The following is an 18,740-nucleotide window of genomic DNA, read 5'->3' on the forward strand; positions in this document are numbered from 1 at the left end:
TTACAAGCATAAAGCATTCTTATCAATAACCTAACTTCCAGAAGGAAATGAAGGTAACATTAAATGTCCTCATAACCTGTAGCCCATTGACAGATACTTGAGGCAGAAAGAGTATAAAGTTCCTTCAGGAAGCTCCCAACTGTCTTACTGTTAGTATGCCTTGCTGGAGGGAAAAACAACCTTCACTTGACCTTGGCAAGGCCTCCAGTATCTATGAAGTCTTCTTTAGCATATGAAAGATTTTTTGAAAACCTCCCTTTCCCCTTATCTCCCCCAACTCCAAGTATATCATCAGTTGCTCCTCACAATAAATAAATAATAAGTAAATAAATAAATAAAATAAAGGAGCTGCTTCCGTCCTGTCCCCATACTTTAATAAAACCACCTTTCTGCACCAAAGACGTCTCAAGAATTCTTTCTTGGCCGTCGGCTCCAGACCTCACCTGCATGCAAAAACTACATCGTGTGTGTGTGGAGAGAACCTGTCCGGCTAGGGCTGTGGGTTCCGCCAGCCTGTCCAAGGGAAGCTGCTCCATCTTCCCCAACCCCACTTCTGACCACAAAGCCTGTGAGAAGCTCTTTGAACAACAAAACTCTTTCCTAGCCAGCGCCTCAGAGCAACACAGGTGACCTAAACCAGACCGCAAGGCCTCCTGAGGGGCAGCTGGAGCAGTCTGGGAAGAGGCCGAGTAAACCTTTGCCTCACACTTGCTTGCTGACCACATTGCGCACTCATTTCTAAAATGGCGCCTCCCTCAGCCTCCCCAGATGGGCCGACTTCAGTCATTGGCGCCTGAGAAGGAGGGAGCTTTAAAGGCGAGAGAGAAAGAAAAAGGGATTCACATATAAATAACAGCTGAGGTTTACTGGAAGCTTGTGCTCTGGCAAGCCTTCCAGACTCCCACCACCTTCGGGGGCAGGGATTATTATTATTACTATTATCATTCCCTTTTTTTTTTCCAGATCAGGAACAGTATCACAGCTCATGGTGGTGGAGGCAGGATTGGAAATATGCAGCCAGACTGGCCTCCAAGACCCTATACCTGCCACAGCGACACCCTCCCCCGCCCCTCCCCCCACTTCAGCCCCTGCCTTGTCCTGGACAAACCATCTCCTGGGCCACTCACTCCAAGCCCTCCCTCCACCCCCAGGAGACCCCCTGCACCCAGACACAGGCCCCCACAGTTGACGTGAAGGTCAGTGGTCTCTGGCCCGACTCTAAGCTCCTTACAGCTGGAGGCGGTCATGTGCTCATTGAGCCCAAAGGCCCGGATTTCTCAACCAAGTCTGACCCTAACTAAGCTGGGTGGTTGTTAAATCCTATGCCTGCAGCCGGCTTCTGCTGCCTCAACAGACACGTTCCCCATCCTATAGCAGCTCTTGAGGTGGAAGAAGGGCTGGGGTTCATGGCAAAGTAAGTTTGGGAAATACCAAGCTAAAATTATATGTGGTTTCTTACCTCTGGGGCTTCTCAGAGCCCTGAAAAGGCTGAATGCGCACTGGTCACCTGTAGGAGGATGAGATGCCTCGGATGCAGCCGTTTCCCAAAAGGATGTGACCAGGGAACCACTGCTTTCTCACTGAGTATCCCAAGGGAACCCACACTGAGAACTACTTCCTAGAGCAATGTAATTCATCCTGGCCCAATAGGGAGGCTGTTTAAACCATCTCCATATCTAGTAGCAGAAGGAAGCTTTGCAAAGATAGCATAAACCTCCTGAGATCTCATATCCTCCTGTCCCCAGCAAGTTCGATTCAGTGCCCCCCCTCCCCTTCTCCCTTGTTGGTGATCAGCTCGAACTTGTTTACAGCCTGTGGGCAGTTCACATTCTGGAAAAACACCCCAGATCAGCCAGTAGAAGAAAAGACCAAGTCAGGTTTCTGGGTAAAATAAGAAGCAAGATCCTCCTGTGGGAAATCCTGAGTTGATTTTAATGGGGCCGGGGCAGGGGGAGGGGTGGGGAGAGACAGTGAAAACACTGGCTCAGTGCCATCTGGCACCTGAATAATGAGAAAACGCTGTACAGTGTGCGGTTTGCAGGACGCCTTCACATCCGTTTCCTGATTTGAGCCTCGCAAGAGCTATGTGTGGTGACAGGACAAACACTGTTGCCATTTGCTGGTTCTAGAAACTGAGGCCCAGAGAGGGTAAGTGATGTCTACAAGCCACACAGCTCTTTGTGGGGTAGCCAGAAGCACTTTGAAGCTGAGTCCAGGGCTCATTCCTTGGCTCCATTTCAAGGTTTTTGTGGGTGTAGTATTTCCTTCAAGGGAATCTGAGCAAATGTGCTCTCGTTGAGGATGGGGACTGTGGGAGATGCTCGCTCAGGCATGACGGTGCCTCCCTGCACCCACCAGCCTGTGCGAGGTCAGGGAGGTCCGTCTGGAAGCCTACAGGTCATGCAAGCTTGTAGCCTCCTCCTCCAAGATCTGCCCGCTCAGCGCAGTGAGTTCCTGAAGCCCAAAGCCATACGCCATGTCCATTTTAACCAAATCCTCTGACATTCCTGTGTCCCGGGGCTGGCACGTGTCGTACAACTTGCCAGGACAACTGTCTTCAATGGTTTGCAAACTCCACTTAGTCCTCAGGGCACTTGCCATCCTTGATCTGACCCGACGGTTTAGAGCAACCCTGTGAGGTAAGTGGACAGTGTACTATGAGGTCACCTGTCTTGGGTTGCTTAACCTCCAGGAGCCCCCGTTCCATTGTCTGGAATGTGGTGAGAACGTCCGTAGAAGGCGCGGACCCAATGAGATAAAGTGAGAAAGGAAGGCACGGGTAATACGGACCAGATCTAAATAGAAATTATCTCCATTTTACCGACGGTGGTACTGAGGCTGGAGTTGCCCGGCCCACAGCTCCCCCCGCACACACCCCCACCCCAGCCCCGGTGATCTCTCTCCTTCCTTATCATCCCAGATAAATCTGGCCCTTGTCCTGTTTTCTTCACTGTCACTGTTCAATGTTATTTGCTAACACACACGTGTGCATTTGTCACGTCGCAGTGTTTGATTATATGGTCATCACATAGTGAGACTTTCCGCTTTTCCTTTTTGCCTTATTTGCGTGTGCCTTCGTGCCTGTCCGGTGGAAAAGGCCTTCCCTTCCCCGAGGTCATCAACAGAGTTTATATTTTCTCCTCCTGTACTTACACTGTTTTAAAATGGCTTTCAGGGCACCTGGGTGGTTCAGCCGGTTAAGCGTCTGCCTTCAGCTCAGGTCATGATCCTGGGGTCCTGGGATCGAGTCCTGCATCGGGCTCCTTGCTTGGTGGGGAGTCTGCTTCTCCCTCTACCCTCCCCCCTTCTCATGCTTGCACTCTCTCTCTCAAAAAAATAAAATCCTTTAAAAGAATAAAAATAATTTAAAATGGTCATCTTTAATTCTCTCCCATTTATTTGTATGACTGGTATGAGGGGAGGTTGCAACTTTCCCCCATAACAGATAACCAACTAACATACCATCAAATCGTTATTTTCTTATCTACTGACTTGAAATGGTATTTTTTAGCAAACGCTGAATTCTCATACGTACGTGAGCTTGTGTCTATACTTCCTATTCTGTGTCATTGATCCAGGTGTCTGTTCCTAGGCCAATAAAAGGGCTTCTTTCTCATATATATATATATATATATATATATATATATATATATAGTTTGATGTTCTTTCTTTAAAGTGACTTGGCTAGGGGCACCTGGGTGACTCAGTCGGTTGAGCATCTGCCTTCAGCTCGGGTCATGATCCCAGGGTGGTGGGATGAAGCCCTGCATCGGGCTCCCTGCTCAACGTGGAGACTGTTTCTCCCTCTCTCTCTGCCCCTCACCCCTGCTCATGCTCTCTCTCTTGCTCTGCTCTCTCTCTCAAATAAATAAATTAAAAAAATTTTTTTTAAAAAATAAAAATAAATTGACTTGGCTATTATTATGTATTTATCCTTCCACCAGACTCAGAATAAATTTCTTATGATACTGAATTTTGAAACAAGCATCCCAAAATTTATTAACCCAAGTGGTTTTTTTCCCCAGTATAGATTATGCTATTTTTTTTTTTTTTTACCAGTTGGCTTTTACAGCCTGTGAAAATCTTCCTCTTGTCACTATTCATTTTTACAAACAAAACAAAAACATGTCACAACCCAGCTCAAGGACCAGGGCAAGACAGCCTGGAGCCTGGTGGGCCACATGGGAGATGATCACCCAGGTACTGCTGACATAGGCCCACACCAGGGTGGGGTGGAGGTGTGGAGAAGGGGAAAATCAAAAGACATTTTTTAAAAACATTTTATTTTATTTTTAAAAAGATTTTATTTATTTATTTATTTGAGAGAGAGTGCCAGCGGGGGAAGGGAGAGGGACAAGTAGACTGTGCTGAGTGTGGAGCCCGTCAAGGGCCTTGATCTCACGACCCCGAGATCATGACCTGAGCTGAAAGCAAGAGTCAGATGCTTAACTGACTGAGCCACCCAGGTGCCCCTCAAAAGAAATTGAGAGATGAACTCAGGTGAGGACAGACTGGACGTCAGGAATGTGCTCCTTGTATCACAACTTCCCCTTCCCAACCACTTTGATCCAATCCCCATCTTTCTACAACATGAATATATTTATATGACATGCCTACCTCCTGGGATTCAAGCCCCATAGTATTTGGCCCCAACTCACAGTCCCAGTACCTGAGTTTCACAGCCAAATCCCCAAACCACCCATGTGGTTCCAGCAGGGGCCTCCGGTCCTTGGTTCCTTGTCTCCTTGACCACGGCAGCTGGGCCAATCAGGGTTCTTCTTTGAAGTTTTACAAGATGGAGTCAGGGGAGGTGCTCAGCTCCATGAGGACAATGAGAATAGCAGCCGCATTACCAGACCAAATGCCAGCAGCTTGCTGGATGAATCATCTCCTCTAATCCATGTGTCTCCTGAGGTAGATTCTATTCTTTCTAAAACTTTTATTTATTTATTTGACAGAGAGAGCTAGCATAAGAAGGGGGAGCAGAAGAGAGAGAAGCAGGCTCCCCACTAAGCAGGGAGCCCGATGCGGGGCTCAATCCCAGGACCCTGGGATCATGACCCGAGCCCAAGGCAGATGCTCAACCAACTGAGACACACAGGTGTCCCGAGGAAGATTCTAGTACTGCCCCTGTTAGAGATAAGGAATCTGAGGCTCGGAAAGGTTAAATAATTGGCCCAAGTAAGCGGCAGAACAAGGAGTTGAACCCAGGCAATCTGTCTCCAGAAACAGCACCCTTGGGCACCTCACCCTACTACTTGTCTTATACCTGTACTTTGTTGGATGAAGCTTCTGGTAAGTCACCCTATTCTGTTTGAAAGGGGGGAAAACACATGATTCCCTGTGTTTTGGAACAGCTGATGAAAAACAAGGCCCCTCGTAGTTAAGATCTCTTCAGGAATCTACAGCCAAAGATGGGTCCCACCTGGTGTGAATCTCCTTCTCCACGTCCCCTGCAAGCTGCAGCTTCCTAGGTGTGTACCTTCTACGGACCAGGTTCCTGTGTCTTTTTGGAAAGTGGGCGAAATTTTGGATAATTTGGAATTGTGGAGCTCACTTTGGGGAATCTTTAATTTAGATAAGATCATCCATCTTAAGGGACATCCTTGGAAAGAGAGGATCCCAAACCTCTCGGAGACAATGGAGTAAATTCTTTGCTTGGTATGCAGAAGCGTCTAAAAGATAAAATGACTCCAAAAATAGCCTCTTTAAAAGAATCCTTACAGTGCACAAATAAAGAAAGCTTTAGTAAAAAGCTTTGGCTGTCTGAACGTGTAACCTGAGTCCATTTTCCAGAAATACAATTTGAATCAGCTGTTCTCTTGAGTTTTGTGTTACCGTAAATGAGACATGGCTAAAATTTTTAAGAGAAAGCTATAAGTAATTTTAAAAAAAGCTGTAAGATCTCTGTGTTTATTAATATGCTTTTGTGTATGTATGTGTAATATGTGCATGTGGTATTTCTTTAAACAAGAAATATTTAATTGGCTTAAAGAAAAATAAGCTTTAGGAGGCCTGGGTGGCTCAGTCGGTTGGTCATCTGCCTTTGGCTCAGGTCATGATCCCAGGGTCCTGGGATCCAGTCCCGCATCAGGCCCCCTGCTCAGCAGGAAGTCTGCTTCTCTCTCTACCCTGCCCCCCTGCCAGTGATCTCTCTCTCTCACACTGTCTCTCTCTCAAAACAATAAATATTTAAAGAAAAAAAAAGCATTATAATAGGCATGTCTTCAGAATTACCAACGTTAAATATAATGCAAACAGGTCAAATAAGCTCTTACTATCTCTATGTTACCAAATTTGTGCACAAAAAAATATAATTTAAGATGACGGTTAGCTGTTTAATGTCTAATCGAAGCATGACTGTTAAAAGCAACCAATTTAAGTAGATGCAAATAAGATCAAGGTTTGTATTAAGTGGAACTAAATAATGGGTATTCATCGACTATGTAAATAATTTCCAAATAAGATAATATACTGAGACATTAATTGCTAAACATAAGTTTATTTACTTTTGGCTTCTTAATTTTTTACAGAGATGCAAAAGATATTTGGATCCATTAATGAATTAGGTCTTATGCTACCTTAAAAAATTGTACTATAAAAAACACTTCTAAAGAATGATGTTTTTATAATTATGTATTTATAAATTTGCTAATCTGCTGCAGGATAATATGTTAGTTTACAAATGCCTCCTTCCTAGTTTTCACTAGAAAACAGAGGTTACTGTTGGTTAAAATTTATAATCAATAGGTAAAAATAAAACTATCAAAACAAAGGGAAACAACTCTATATGGGAAGAAAATGGGTTTGTGTTTTTCTATGAAGAATATGCAAGGATTACAGCATGTGTTTTTGTAGAGAGTAATTTGACCCTAAAATAAAATGACTAGCTGTTTCAGAGTAAGACAAGAAAAAGAATAAGACAAAACCTAAATAGATACAGGAAGTTGCAGGTTTGCAGAAAGGAAATTTTATGTTGTAAGGAGAAAGCTGGCTAAAATTGAATAAATTTATTTATAAGGGTTTTTTAAATGAGCTTGATAACGTACTAATATAAAACTAGTATCAAATTAGAGTTTAGTTTTCTCTATGTTAAAAAAATCACAAAATTTCTTAGATTATTAGTTTTCTCTTAGTAAAAGATTATAAAAGGTTTTCTTTGTCAGGAGATAGGGGATTGAGGGGGGGCTTTAATGTAATCTGCCTGGAAAACAAAGATTCTGTGTCCTATGAAAATATGTCCTCTGTTTCATGTTGTCTTTTCTCAGGTCATTGATTACTTAGAAAAATGGAGTCTTTTCAATATAAAGAGAGCTAAGGCTTTTTTTTTTTTTTTAAATAACTGTAATTTTCTGTATTTGCCTTTAAAATCATTAAATTGTCAGTTTGTTGGGATGGATAACTATCGTTTCACAGTGACTTCTGCTCTTGCTTGATCAAGTGTTTTAAATATTTTCACATTTGTAACAAACTTTCCAAAATCAAATTCCGACTAAAGTCTTTTTGACTTTTTTTTTTCTTTAAAGATTTTATTTATTTATCGGAGAGAGAGAGACAGAGATAGCAAGAAAGATCAGGAGCAGGGAGGAGAGGGAGAAGCAGGCTCCCTGCTGAACAGGGAGCTGGACATGGGGCTCAATCCCCAGGACTCTGGGATCATGACCTGAGCAGAACAGAGACGCTTAACTGACTGAGCCACCTAGGCACCCGGGAAGTCTTTTTGACCTTGAACTGACTTGGGGATTTTTCCAAAGGGTCTCTGAACAACCTCAAAGATGAGCTCTCTCTCCTTATAGGAGGAGAAATATTAATTTATTTAGGCTCATTGGGTATGTTAAATTGCTTGAGAAACATTGTCCAAAAAAGGTAATATTTAACCTTCTTGGATTCTATTTATGTGGATATATATTATTAATATAAGTAATTCAGAAATTATATGAAATTCCTAAAAAATCTTCATGTCCTCGTATAATGTTATCGGTCATAATTCCAGCTATTAAAATAATATATATCACAGAAATAACCAAATTTACTTGTCAATTGCAGATAGAGTTTTTTTCTTTTCTTTTAAAATTTTTTTAGTAAACTCTCACCAGATCTTTAACTATGGCCATTTTTAATCTTTCGCCGTCATTCACGGACTGTATTGCTGTATTACTTTTCATTCTTCCCTGAAAGCATTTACAATCAACTACAGGCAAAAATGTGTCATCTTCAAAGAGATTCATGTAAATGACCCTGACAAAACCTCCGGGAAGCTGATTGATTCATAGAACGGCTAACCTCAAATCAAGCAAAACAAAAATTCATTACATGGGAATGAAAGGACTGATAAAGATGATTCTTTTTTATAACTTAATTTAAAACACTGCTGGTTCTTTAATGTCTTGTTTTACAGAATGAAAGAACTCGCTTTAGTCCTCTCTTTTTAGCTGTCTATAACTCACAGCAATTTGGTAGAACATATCTTTGTAAACTAAAGTTGAAACATTTATCTTTCTCTCCCTACCTGATCCCTCCAATTGAGAAACTATTCTCAAATAATCTATTCTTCATGACAATATATGTATTTATAAGATTATTAAGATTCTGGTCTTCTTGTAACAGAGCACAATTGGAGAAATCCTTAGCTTGACTTCTTAGCCAAAACATACTTTTTAAAAGATTTTATCTATCTATATTTGAGAGAGAGAGAGAACAAGAGAGAACACAAGGGGAGGAGGGGCAGAGGGAGAGGGGAAAGCAGGTTCCCCTCTGAGCAGGGATCTGGACATAGGACTTGATCCCAGGGTCCTGGGATCATGACCTGAGCTGAAGGCAGACGTTTAACCAACTGAGCCTAAACAAACTTTTAAAGATGGAATCCGAGATTCCTAATTACCAGACAAGTAAAGGTAAAGGTTGACTTTATGGAACCAATAAAGCCCCTTGGATATTGTCAAAGCTTTGGCTGGAATGTCATATTTTGAGAATATGCATAGAACCATTATTCTTATTACAGTTGTGTAAATGATCAAGCCAATTTTATTTTATTTTATTCTAAGATTTTATTTATTTATTTGGGAGAGAGAGAGAGTGTACGCACAAGTGGGGGGAGGGGCAGAGGGAGAGGGAGAAGCAGACTCCCCACGGAGCGTGAAGTCCTCACTCTAATAGCCAGTCATTGCAAAGGTTAAACACCTTTGTCATTTTCACTGTGTTAGCCACCCTGTACCTCACGACCCCGAGCGCCATGTCATCTTTGAATTCGAAAGCTCCCATTGGTAAACTGTTCTTATAGGCACAATAAACCCTTAACTAAATAGTGGTCATTGATTGGGTGGGTTTTATTTAGCTACCTCTGGATTTTTGACACCTGTCAGTCCCATTCATCTTCTCGTTTGGACATCACTATTATGACCCTCAAATGGGGACCTCGGTCCCAGACCCCCTCCAGCCTGATTCCACAGTGGCCCTGCAGGTAGCTTCACCTGCATGTTCCATCCACACTTCAAACTCAAAAGGCCCAAACAATGCCCCAAGAGTTAGGAAAAGATAACATTGGACCCATCCCTCATACCATATGCCAGAATAAATTCCAAATGGATGAGAGATCTGTATTTAAAAAGTGAACTCATACGAACATGGGAATAAAGACTAAATCTGCAAGATTGAAAATACATACCATTTCAGAGGAAAAAGCTATAACAGTAAAACTTCAGACACATTCTGGCTAAATTATTAAACTTAGCATATAAAAAGTATATATATTTTTCATGTTCAGGACAAAAAGAAATTCACCTACAAGGAGAAAAATAAGGCAGGTTTCAGATGTCTTTCCAGCAGCAATCAGTGCCAGAACAAAGGAGAAATGTCTACAAGGAAAAGAGAGCATGACCCAAGTCGATTCTATGCAGGCAGGCAGGAGCTTAAGTATAAAGGCAAGATCTCACGTTTCAGACATGAAAGGACCCAGAAAACACAGCATCTGTGAGCCCCTTTGAGAAATCTGCTTGATGGCGAAATCTCACTCACTGAATGGTGAGTCAGAATAAAAGAGGCCTCTTCTGAAACCATAAGGCCGTGGAGCTAGGCCTGGTTGGGAGCAGAGAGTCCACCTACATATAAAAATGCTGGTAAACATCTGAGATAATTATGGTTACAGGATACAAATGTTGCTAAGTCCAAGAAAATTAAAACAATATAAGCATGACAACCGGGAGGAAGGAAAGGGCAGCATGGGGGATATATTTGTGTTAATCCTTTATCCTTTCTAAGGGGTAATCAACCAGTCCTGTCTATATAGAAACTTACATTTTAAAAAAACCCACGACTCCAACTTCTTAAATTCCCTTACATTTAGTTGCTTTTTGAAGAACTTATTCCCCTTATCTAAAGAAGTTTGATTTACGCATGTGTTTCTGTTAAATTAATTTAAAATTAAATGCAGTATTAAGACGCTAAATGAGAAAAGTATGCAGCCAAGAATACTTTATGTGTCTAGGATGTCGCTCAAAATAGAGGGACTGATAAACAGCTTCCAGGACAAACAGAAACTAAAAGAATTTGTGATCACCAAACAAGCCTTACAAGAAATATTTTAAAAGGGATCCTTTAAGAGAGAACCCAAAAGTAACATAAACCAGAAGGGACCAGAGACAATATACAGAAACTGTCACTCTACAGGTAATAGTGTGGCGCTAAATTCATATCTTTCAATAGTTACTCTGAAGGTAAATGGGCTAAATGCCCCAATCAAAAGACACAAGCTATCAGATTGGATAAGAAAACAAGACCCATCGATATGCTGTCTGCAAGAGACTCATTTTAGACCCAAAGACACTCCAGATTGAAAGTGAGGGAATGGAAAACCATTTATCATGCTAATGGACATCAAAAGAAAGCTGAAGTGGCAATCCTTATACCAGACAAATTAGATTTTAAAAAAGATTGTACTAAGAGATGAGGCAGGCACTATATCATAATTAAAGAGTCTATCCAACAAGATCTAACAGCTGTAAATATTTATGCCCCTAACATGGGAGCAGCCAATTATATAAGCCAATTAATAACAAAATTAAAGAAACACATCGATAGTGATACAATAATAGTAGGGGACTTTAACATTCCCCTCACTGCGATGGATGGATCGTCTAAGCAGAAGATCAACAAGGAAATAAGGGCTTTGAATGACACACTGGACCAATGGACTGCACAGATATATTCAGAACATTCCATCCTAACACGATAGAATACACATTCTTCTCGAGTGCACATGGAACATTCTCCAAATCAGATCACATCCTCGGTCACAAATCAGGTCTCAACCAGTACCAAAAGATTGGGATCATTCCCTGGCTGCATATTTTCAGACAACAATGCTTTGAAACTGGAACTCAATCACAAGAGGAAATTTGGAAAGCACTCAAATGCATGGAGGCTAAAGACCATCCTACTAAAGAATGAATGGGTCAACCAGGAAATTAAAGAAGAATTTAAAAAATTCATGGAAACAAACGAAAATGAAAACAGCACTGCTCAAAACCTTTGGGATGCAACAAAGGCGATCCTAAGAGGGAAGTATATAGCACTACAAGCCTTTCTCAAGAAACAAGAGAGGTCTCAAATACACAACCTAACCTTACACCTAAAGGAGCTGGAGAAAGCACTGCAAATAAAGCCTAAACCCAGCAGGAGAAGAGAAATAATAAAGATTAGAGCAGAAATCAATGAAATGGAAACCAAAAGAACACTAGAACAGACCAACAAAGCTATGAGCTGCTTCTTTGAAAGAATTAATAAGATTGATAACCCCCTGGCTGGGCTTATCCAAAAGAAAAGAGAAAGGATCCAAATAAATGAAATCATGAATGAAAGGGGAGGGATCATAAACAACACCGAAGAAATACAAGCAATTATAAGAATATATTCTGAGCAACTATATGCCAACTAATTAGGCAATCCGGAAGAAATGGATGCATTCCAAGAGGCATATAAACTACCAAAACTGAACCAGGAAGAAATAGAAAACCTGAACAGACCCTAACCAGCAAGGAAATTAAAGCAGTAATCCAAAATCTCCCAGCAAACAAGAGCCCAGGGCCGGATGGCTTCCCAGGGGAATTCTACCACACATTTAAAGAAGAATGAATACCTATTCTTCTGAAGCTGTTTCAAAAAATAGCAATGGAAGGAAAACTTCCAAACTCTTTCTAGGAGGCCAGCATTAGCTTCACCCCCAAACCAGACAAAAACCCCACCAAAAAGGAGAATTACAGACCAATATCCCTGATGAACATGGATGCGAAGATTCTCACCAAAATACTAGCCAATAGGTTCCAACAGTACATTAAAAGGATTATTCACCAGAACCAAGTGATGGGCTGCAAGGGTGGTTCAACATCCACAAATCAATCAGTGTGATACACTAGATTAATAAAAGAAAGGACAAGAACCATATGATCCTCTCAATAGATTCAGAAAAGCCACCTGACAAAGTACAGCATCCTTTCTTCATTAAAACTCTTCACAGTGTAGGGATAGAGGGAACGTACCTCAATATCATAAAAGCCATCTATGAAAAGCCCACAGCAAATATCATTTTCAATGGGGAAAAACTGAGAGCTTTTCCCCTAAGGTCAGGAACAGAGCAGGGATGTCCACTATTACCACCGCTATTCAACATAATACTGGAAGTCCTAACCTCAGCAATCAGACAACGAAAAGAAATAAAAAGCACCCAAATCAGCAAAGAAGAAGTTGAGCTCTCACTCTTTGCAGGTGACATGATATTCTATGTGGAAAATCCAAAAGACTACCCCAAAATTGCTAGAACTCATACAGGAATTCAACAAAGTGGCAGGATATAAAATCGATGCACAGAAATCGGTTGCATTTCTATACACTAACAATGAGACAGAAGAAAGAGAAATTAAGGAGTCGATCCCATTTACAATTGCACCCAAAACCATAAGATACCTCGGAATAAACCTAACCAAAGAGGCAAAGGAACTGTACTCAGAAAACTACAGAACACTCGTGTAAGAAATTGAGGAAGACACAAAGAAATGGAAAAACGTTCTATGCTCATGGATTGGAAGAACAAACATTGTTAAAATGTCTATGCTACCTAGAGCAATCTACACGTTCAATGCAATCCCTATCAAAATGCCATCAACTTTTTCCACAGAGCTGGACCAAATAATCCCCAAATTTGTATGGAATCAGAAAAGACCCCGAATAGCCAAAGGAATGTTGACAAAGAAACCAAACCTGGGCATCACAATTCCGGACTTCAAGCTCTATGACAAAGCTGTAATCATCAGTATGATACTGGCACAAAAGCAGACACATAGATCAATGGAACAGAATAGAGAACCCAGAAATGGACCCTCAACTCTGTGGTCAACTAATCTGTGACAAAGCAGGAAAGAATATCCTATGAAAAAAAGAGAGTCTCTTCAACAAATGGTGTTGAGAAAATTGGACAGCCACATGCAGAAGAATGAAACTGCACCATTTCCTTACACCATACACAAAAACAGACTCAAAATGGATGAAAGACCTAAATGGGAGACAGGAATCCCTCCAAATCCTAGAGGAGAACACAGGTAGCAACCTCTGTGACCTCGGCCGCAGCAACTTCTGGCTAGACATGTCTGCAAAGGCAAGGGAAACCAGGGCAAACATGAACCATTGGGACTTCATCAAGATAAAAAGCTTTTGTGCAGCAAAGGAAATAGTCAACAAAACCAAAAGATAGTGGACAGAATGGGAGAAGATATTTGCAAATGACATATCAGATAATGGGCTAGTATCCAAAATCTATAAAGAACTTATCAAACTCAACACCCAAAGAACAAAGAACCCAAACAAGAAAGAGGCAGAAGACGTTTCTCCAAAGATATCCAAATGGCCAACAGACACATGAAAAAATGTTCAACATCGCTCAGCATCAGGGAAATACATATCAAGACCACAATGAGATACCACCTCACGCCAGTCAGAATGGTTAAAATTAACAAGTCAGGAAACGACAGATGCTGGTGAGGATGCAGAGAAAGGGGAACCCTCCTACACTGTTGGTGGGAATGCAAGCTGGTGCAGCCACTCCGGAAAAAAGTACAGACGTTCCTCAAAAAGTTGAAAATAGAGCTACCCAACGACCCAGCAATTGCACTACTGGGTATTTATCACAAAGATACAAATGTAGAGATCTAAAGGGGCACCTGCACCCCAATGTTTATAGCACCAATGTCCACAGTAGCCAAACTGTGGAAAGAGCCCAGATATCCATCGACAGATGAATGGATAAAGAAGATGTGGTGTATATATATAATGGAATACTACTCAGCCAAAAAAAAGAAAAAAGAAAGAAATCTTGCCATTTGTAACAACATGGATGAAAATAGAAGGTATTACGGTAAGCGAATAAGTCAATCAGTGAAGGACAGTTATCATATGATGTCACTCATATGTGGAATTAAAGAAATAAGGTCATAGGGGAAGTGAAGAAAAAATGAAACACGAAATCAGAGCGGGAGACAGACCATAAGAGACTCATAATCACAGGAAACAAACTGAGGGTTGCTGGAGGGGAGGGGGGAATGGGGTAACTGGGTGATGGGCATTAAGGAGGGCATGTGATGTAATGAGCACTGGGTGTTATATAAAAGTGAAGAATCACTGACCTCTACCTCTGAAACTAATATTATATATTAATTAATTGAATTTAAATTAAATAAGAAAAATAAAAATAAATCAAGACAAAAAATAAAATAAATAAAAGTAAATGCAGTATTTATTTTTTAAACAATGTGTTATATATAGAACGATACCATCCTTTTATAAGTGTCGTCATCTCTCTGTCTCTCCGCCTTCCTCTGTCTTTCTCTAGCTGTCTGGAATCATGTCAAGCAAATCTTATCATCAATTATTTTTAGGTAGTAGGATTTTTTCCTACTTTTCTGTACTTTAAAAATTTTTTATAAGGTAAGGAGTTTATATTAAAATAATGGCATACTTAAGGAAAATAAAGCGGACAAAGAGATATCAAACAGATACACTAAAAAAGAAAGGAGGTAGAGATCTTAACATCAGACAAAGTGGAATTTAAAGTCAAAAACATCCGTCAGAATTATGAGAGACACTACAGTGCGGTAAAATGTACAGTTTGACGGAAATACACCCGTTATAACTTTTGATATTCACAACTGTATAATTACAAGATATATAAAACAAAAACTACTGAAAATACAAGAAAGATTTAATTTAAAGCATGCACACACACGTGTGCACCCCACACATTTATACAGTGAAGAACTCTAATATGTCTTCTTCCGAATCTGACACAAGTAAAACAGAAATAAATGACGTAGAGGATCTGAATATTATAAGCCACAAGCTTCATTTAGTACATACACAGAATTCTGTGTCTTACTAATGAAAAATAAACATTATTTTATTTTACCCTTGGAATCTTTATAAAAATTGATCACATATTTGGCTCCAAAGAAAACCTCTGCAAAATATAAAAAGTGGAGATTTACAAGACAAATTTCCTGAGCCTAGAGCAATAAAATTAAGAATACATGAGAAAGCATACCTTCAAAAGTCTTAAGTACTTTGAATTAAAAACCCTCCCGAATGCCTCCTGCATCCGAGGATTTCAAATTTAAAAGTTTCCAGAAAATAATAGCAAGTTGATCCCGGCTAGGAGGGATGAAGAATTGAAAGAAAGGAGGAGGGAGGAGAGAAGGAGGGAGAAAAGGCGGGGGGAGGGGACACACACACACACACACACACACACACACACATGCACACACGACACCTAACCCAACTAAATTCGTTTTTGTTGTTTGAAAGAGCCATTGGTTGAATGCCAATTAATAAAAGCACACCATGATTCAGGAGGTGTATAGACTCTTGGTATCATCCTGGCAACTTATTTCTTCCTCTGACTCCAGATTTCTACCTCCAAAGTGATCGATTCAAAGATCTCTAGGGTTTCTCCTGCTCTAATTTGGTTCCTACAACAGCTTTTAAATATTCTAATCAATTACCCATATTTACATATCAGGAGATTTGACCTGAAAATCCAATCTCTGCCTTCTTTCAAAGCCCAGAGGATTAGGTGATTCCCCTGCCTTTGCTCTAAGGTCACCCCTTTAAAAGGTCTAGTTGACCAGCGTCCCTATCCACCAACTTCCACATCCTGAGGGGTCTCCAGCCCCTGAGCAGAAGGAAGGGCTGTAGAAGGTCGGTGGTCTCTCTCTTGAGAGAAAACCCAACATGTCTTTTTTTTTTTTTTCTTTTTTCTTTTTTAGTCTTTCCCTTGTAGTGAATACTGGGCCCAGGGAAAACAAAACCTAAAACTGATTCTGAAGTAAATCTCATTTTTGTTTTGTATAAAGCTTCCCACCCAGACACAGTTTACATAAGCCCAGCTGTTTCCAAGAAAACAGAATGGGAAGTTGCAGTTGAATGGAAAGTCTCCCTGGTCCCAGATGCGCCCGGGTACCAAACCTCCCCAGGCTGGTCCGGGCTGGGACGGCTGCGCTAAGAAAACACTATTCCGTAGAGCACTTCCTACCATCTGGTTGAGTTGAGCCTGTAAAATTTTCACCCTGGAGGAAAAAAAAAAAAAAAAAAGATTGCAAGCACAATCTAAGGGAGTAGGAGATATGGATGCATGCTCCTGGAAGGAAAAAAAAAAAAAAAAAGATACTGAAAATCCACGTAAGTGACTCTCCTTGGTCTTCTTAGGGTAGCCTAGTCCAGGGAGTTTCTCATAGTTTCTAAGATGGTGGTTCTTTGGTATTAGAATGAATGACTTCTCTTTTTTTCTTCTCCATAGGCAAAAATCTCCTTTGTACTCCTTTGAATGGCCTTCTTTCCGTCTGTGGCTGTGCCCCCATAGACCAGGTCAGCAGAGGACCAGGGACTGTTGCTGGGGAGCTGTCTGCAAATGGGGTGAGGACAGGCTGGTCTCCGACTTGGTAAGTGAGAACAAGATAACCCCAAATCCCATCATCCAGAAAGAGCTGCCGTGACCACCTTTCTACACCCTCTCTCCGTCTGTAAATTGTTCAGGTGTAACTGGATACTGCGTGTAATCATATCTGTACAACACGCAGTTTGAGGTAAGCGGGACCATGTGTGCTGGTTTCCATTTGGCAACACGTGCTGAATAGGTCTCAATAGGAAGAAATAAAGATCTGCATCAAAGATGAGACAAAAACTCTCTAAAGGCCTGATATACCAGGGAAGCCATTTTAGATTTCTAAGTCAACACAGTTGTGTATGAACTTGGTTCAAGCCCGAAGCCTGATTTATGGCCCCACACAAGCATCGTACCACCGCCTTGTGAATGCGTACGTAGCCTAAGGGAAACCCGTCTTGTCCTTGAGATATGAATCAACGCTCCCACCCCCAGCATTCCTTTACAGTATGCTAATCTACAATCTTTTGCGTTTTTACAAGAGGAAGAAGTATTTAACTCTGTAAAAACTGTTCCTTTCCCCGAGCACTTTTTTCCCTGTGAAGAGCATGTTTCTTCAGGCAGCTGTCCTACCTTGGGCTCGAATAAAACTCTTTCTTTCTTTTAGAGATTCTGAAAGGTTGGTTCATTTTGAGTTGACAATTACTTGTATGCATTTACAGTCCTAACGACAGACTGTGAAATTGCCTGACTTTTCTGGATCCTTTTTTTTTTCTCTTTTAAAGATTTTATTTATTTATTCGACGGAGAGAGAGAGAGACAGCCAGTGAGAGAGGGAACACAAGCAGGGGGAGTGGGAGAGGAAGAAGCAGGCTCCCAGCAGAGGAGCCTGATGTGGGGCTCGATCCCAGGACTCTGGGATCACGCCCTGAGCCAAAGGCAGATGCTTAACGACTGAGCCACCCAGGCGCCCCTGAATTTCTGGATCTTAACTGCATTAGGTTTTACCATTCTGTTTAATAGTTGCTAATCCAAAATTGACAAAATATATTGAAAGACTTGCCTTTCTTTGATTAACATTAATAGATAACTCATTAACTTTTCACAGTTACTGGGCAATTGTATCTCTTCTGCCATGATTTACATGGGTCCTCTGTCCATTTTTCTAATGGGTCCCTGGGATATTGTGGTTTATAATGAGAAATACATATTTGGTCTTGCTCCCAATTTCTAGCACAAAGCTTTTATTTTTTATTTTTTTAAATTATTTTTTAAAAGATTTTGTTTATTTGAGAGACAAAGTGAAAGGGAGAGGGAGACGCCAACTCCCTGCTGAACAGAGAGCCCAACTTGGGACTCAATCCCAGGACCCTGAAATCATGACCTGAGCCAGAGGCAGACTGAGCCACCCAGGGGCCCCACCTAGCACAGAGCTTTTAAACATTTGGAATTTCTAGGTGGTGTGAGTGATCAAGGTGTCTTTTGTTATGTTAATGTATGACTTACCCCCAGGTCACCAAGGGATGGGGGCAATTGCCAGGGGAACCAACCTTGTGATTGGAGGGTTGGAACCTTCCGTCCCACCCTGATACCTGGGGAGGAGGGAGGGGAGAGGGACTGGAGGTTGAATCAGTCACCAATGGCCAATGATTTAATCAATTATGCCAAGTAACAAAGTGGTCCAGAGAGCTTCCGGGTTGTTGAACGTTTGGAAATTCTGGGAGTGGCTCAGAGAGAGCATGAAGTTTTGCACCCTTTTCCCCATCCCTCTCCTATACATCTCTTCCATCTGGCTGTTCCTGAGATATCCTTTTATATAAGT

General features: G+C 41.3%; 1 protein-coding gene across 1 annotated transcript in view; it reads left to right on the plus strand.

Moving 5' to 3' along the window:
* The window catches only part of ACAA2 (acetyl-CoA acyltransferase 2), an 83,599-nt gene that overhangs the window by 51,053 nt on the left and 13,806 nt on the right, over window positions 1-18,740 (plus strand). The window contains exon 11 of the mRNA XM_044382997.3: window positions 16,835-16,976. Coding sequence (XP_044238932.3) covers window positions 16,835-16,976 — 142 coding nt within the window. The remainder of the gene's footprint in view (window positions 1-16,834; window positions 16,977-18,740) is intronic.

This window comes from Ursus arctos, unplaced genomic scaffold, assembly GCF_023065955.2.
Source record: "Ursus arctos isolate Adak ecotype North America unplaced genomic scaffold, UrsArc2.0 scaffold_17, whole genome shotgun sequence".
Classification (NCBI taxonomy): domain Eukaryota; kingdom Metazoa; phylum Chordata; class Mammalia; order Carnivora; family Ursidae; genus Ursus; species Ursus arctos.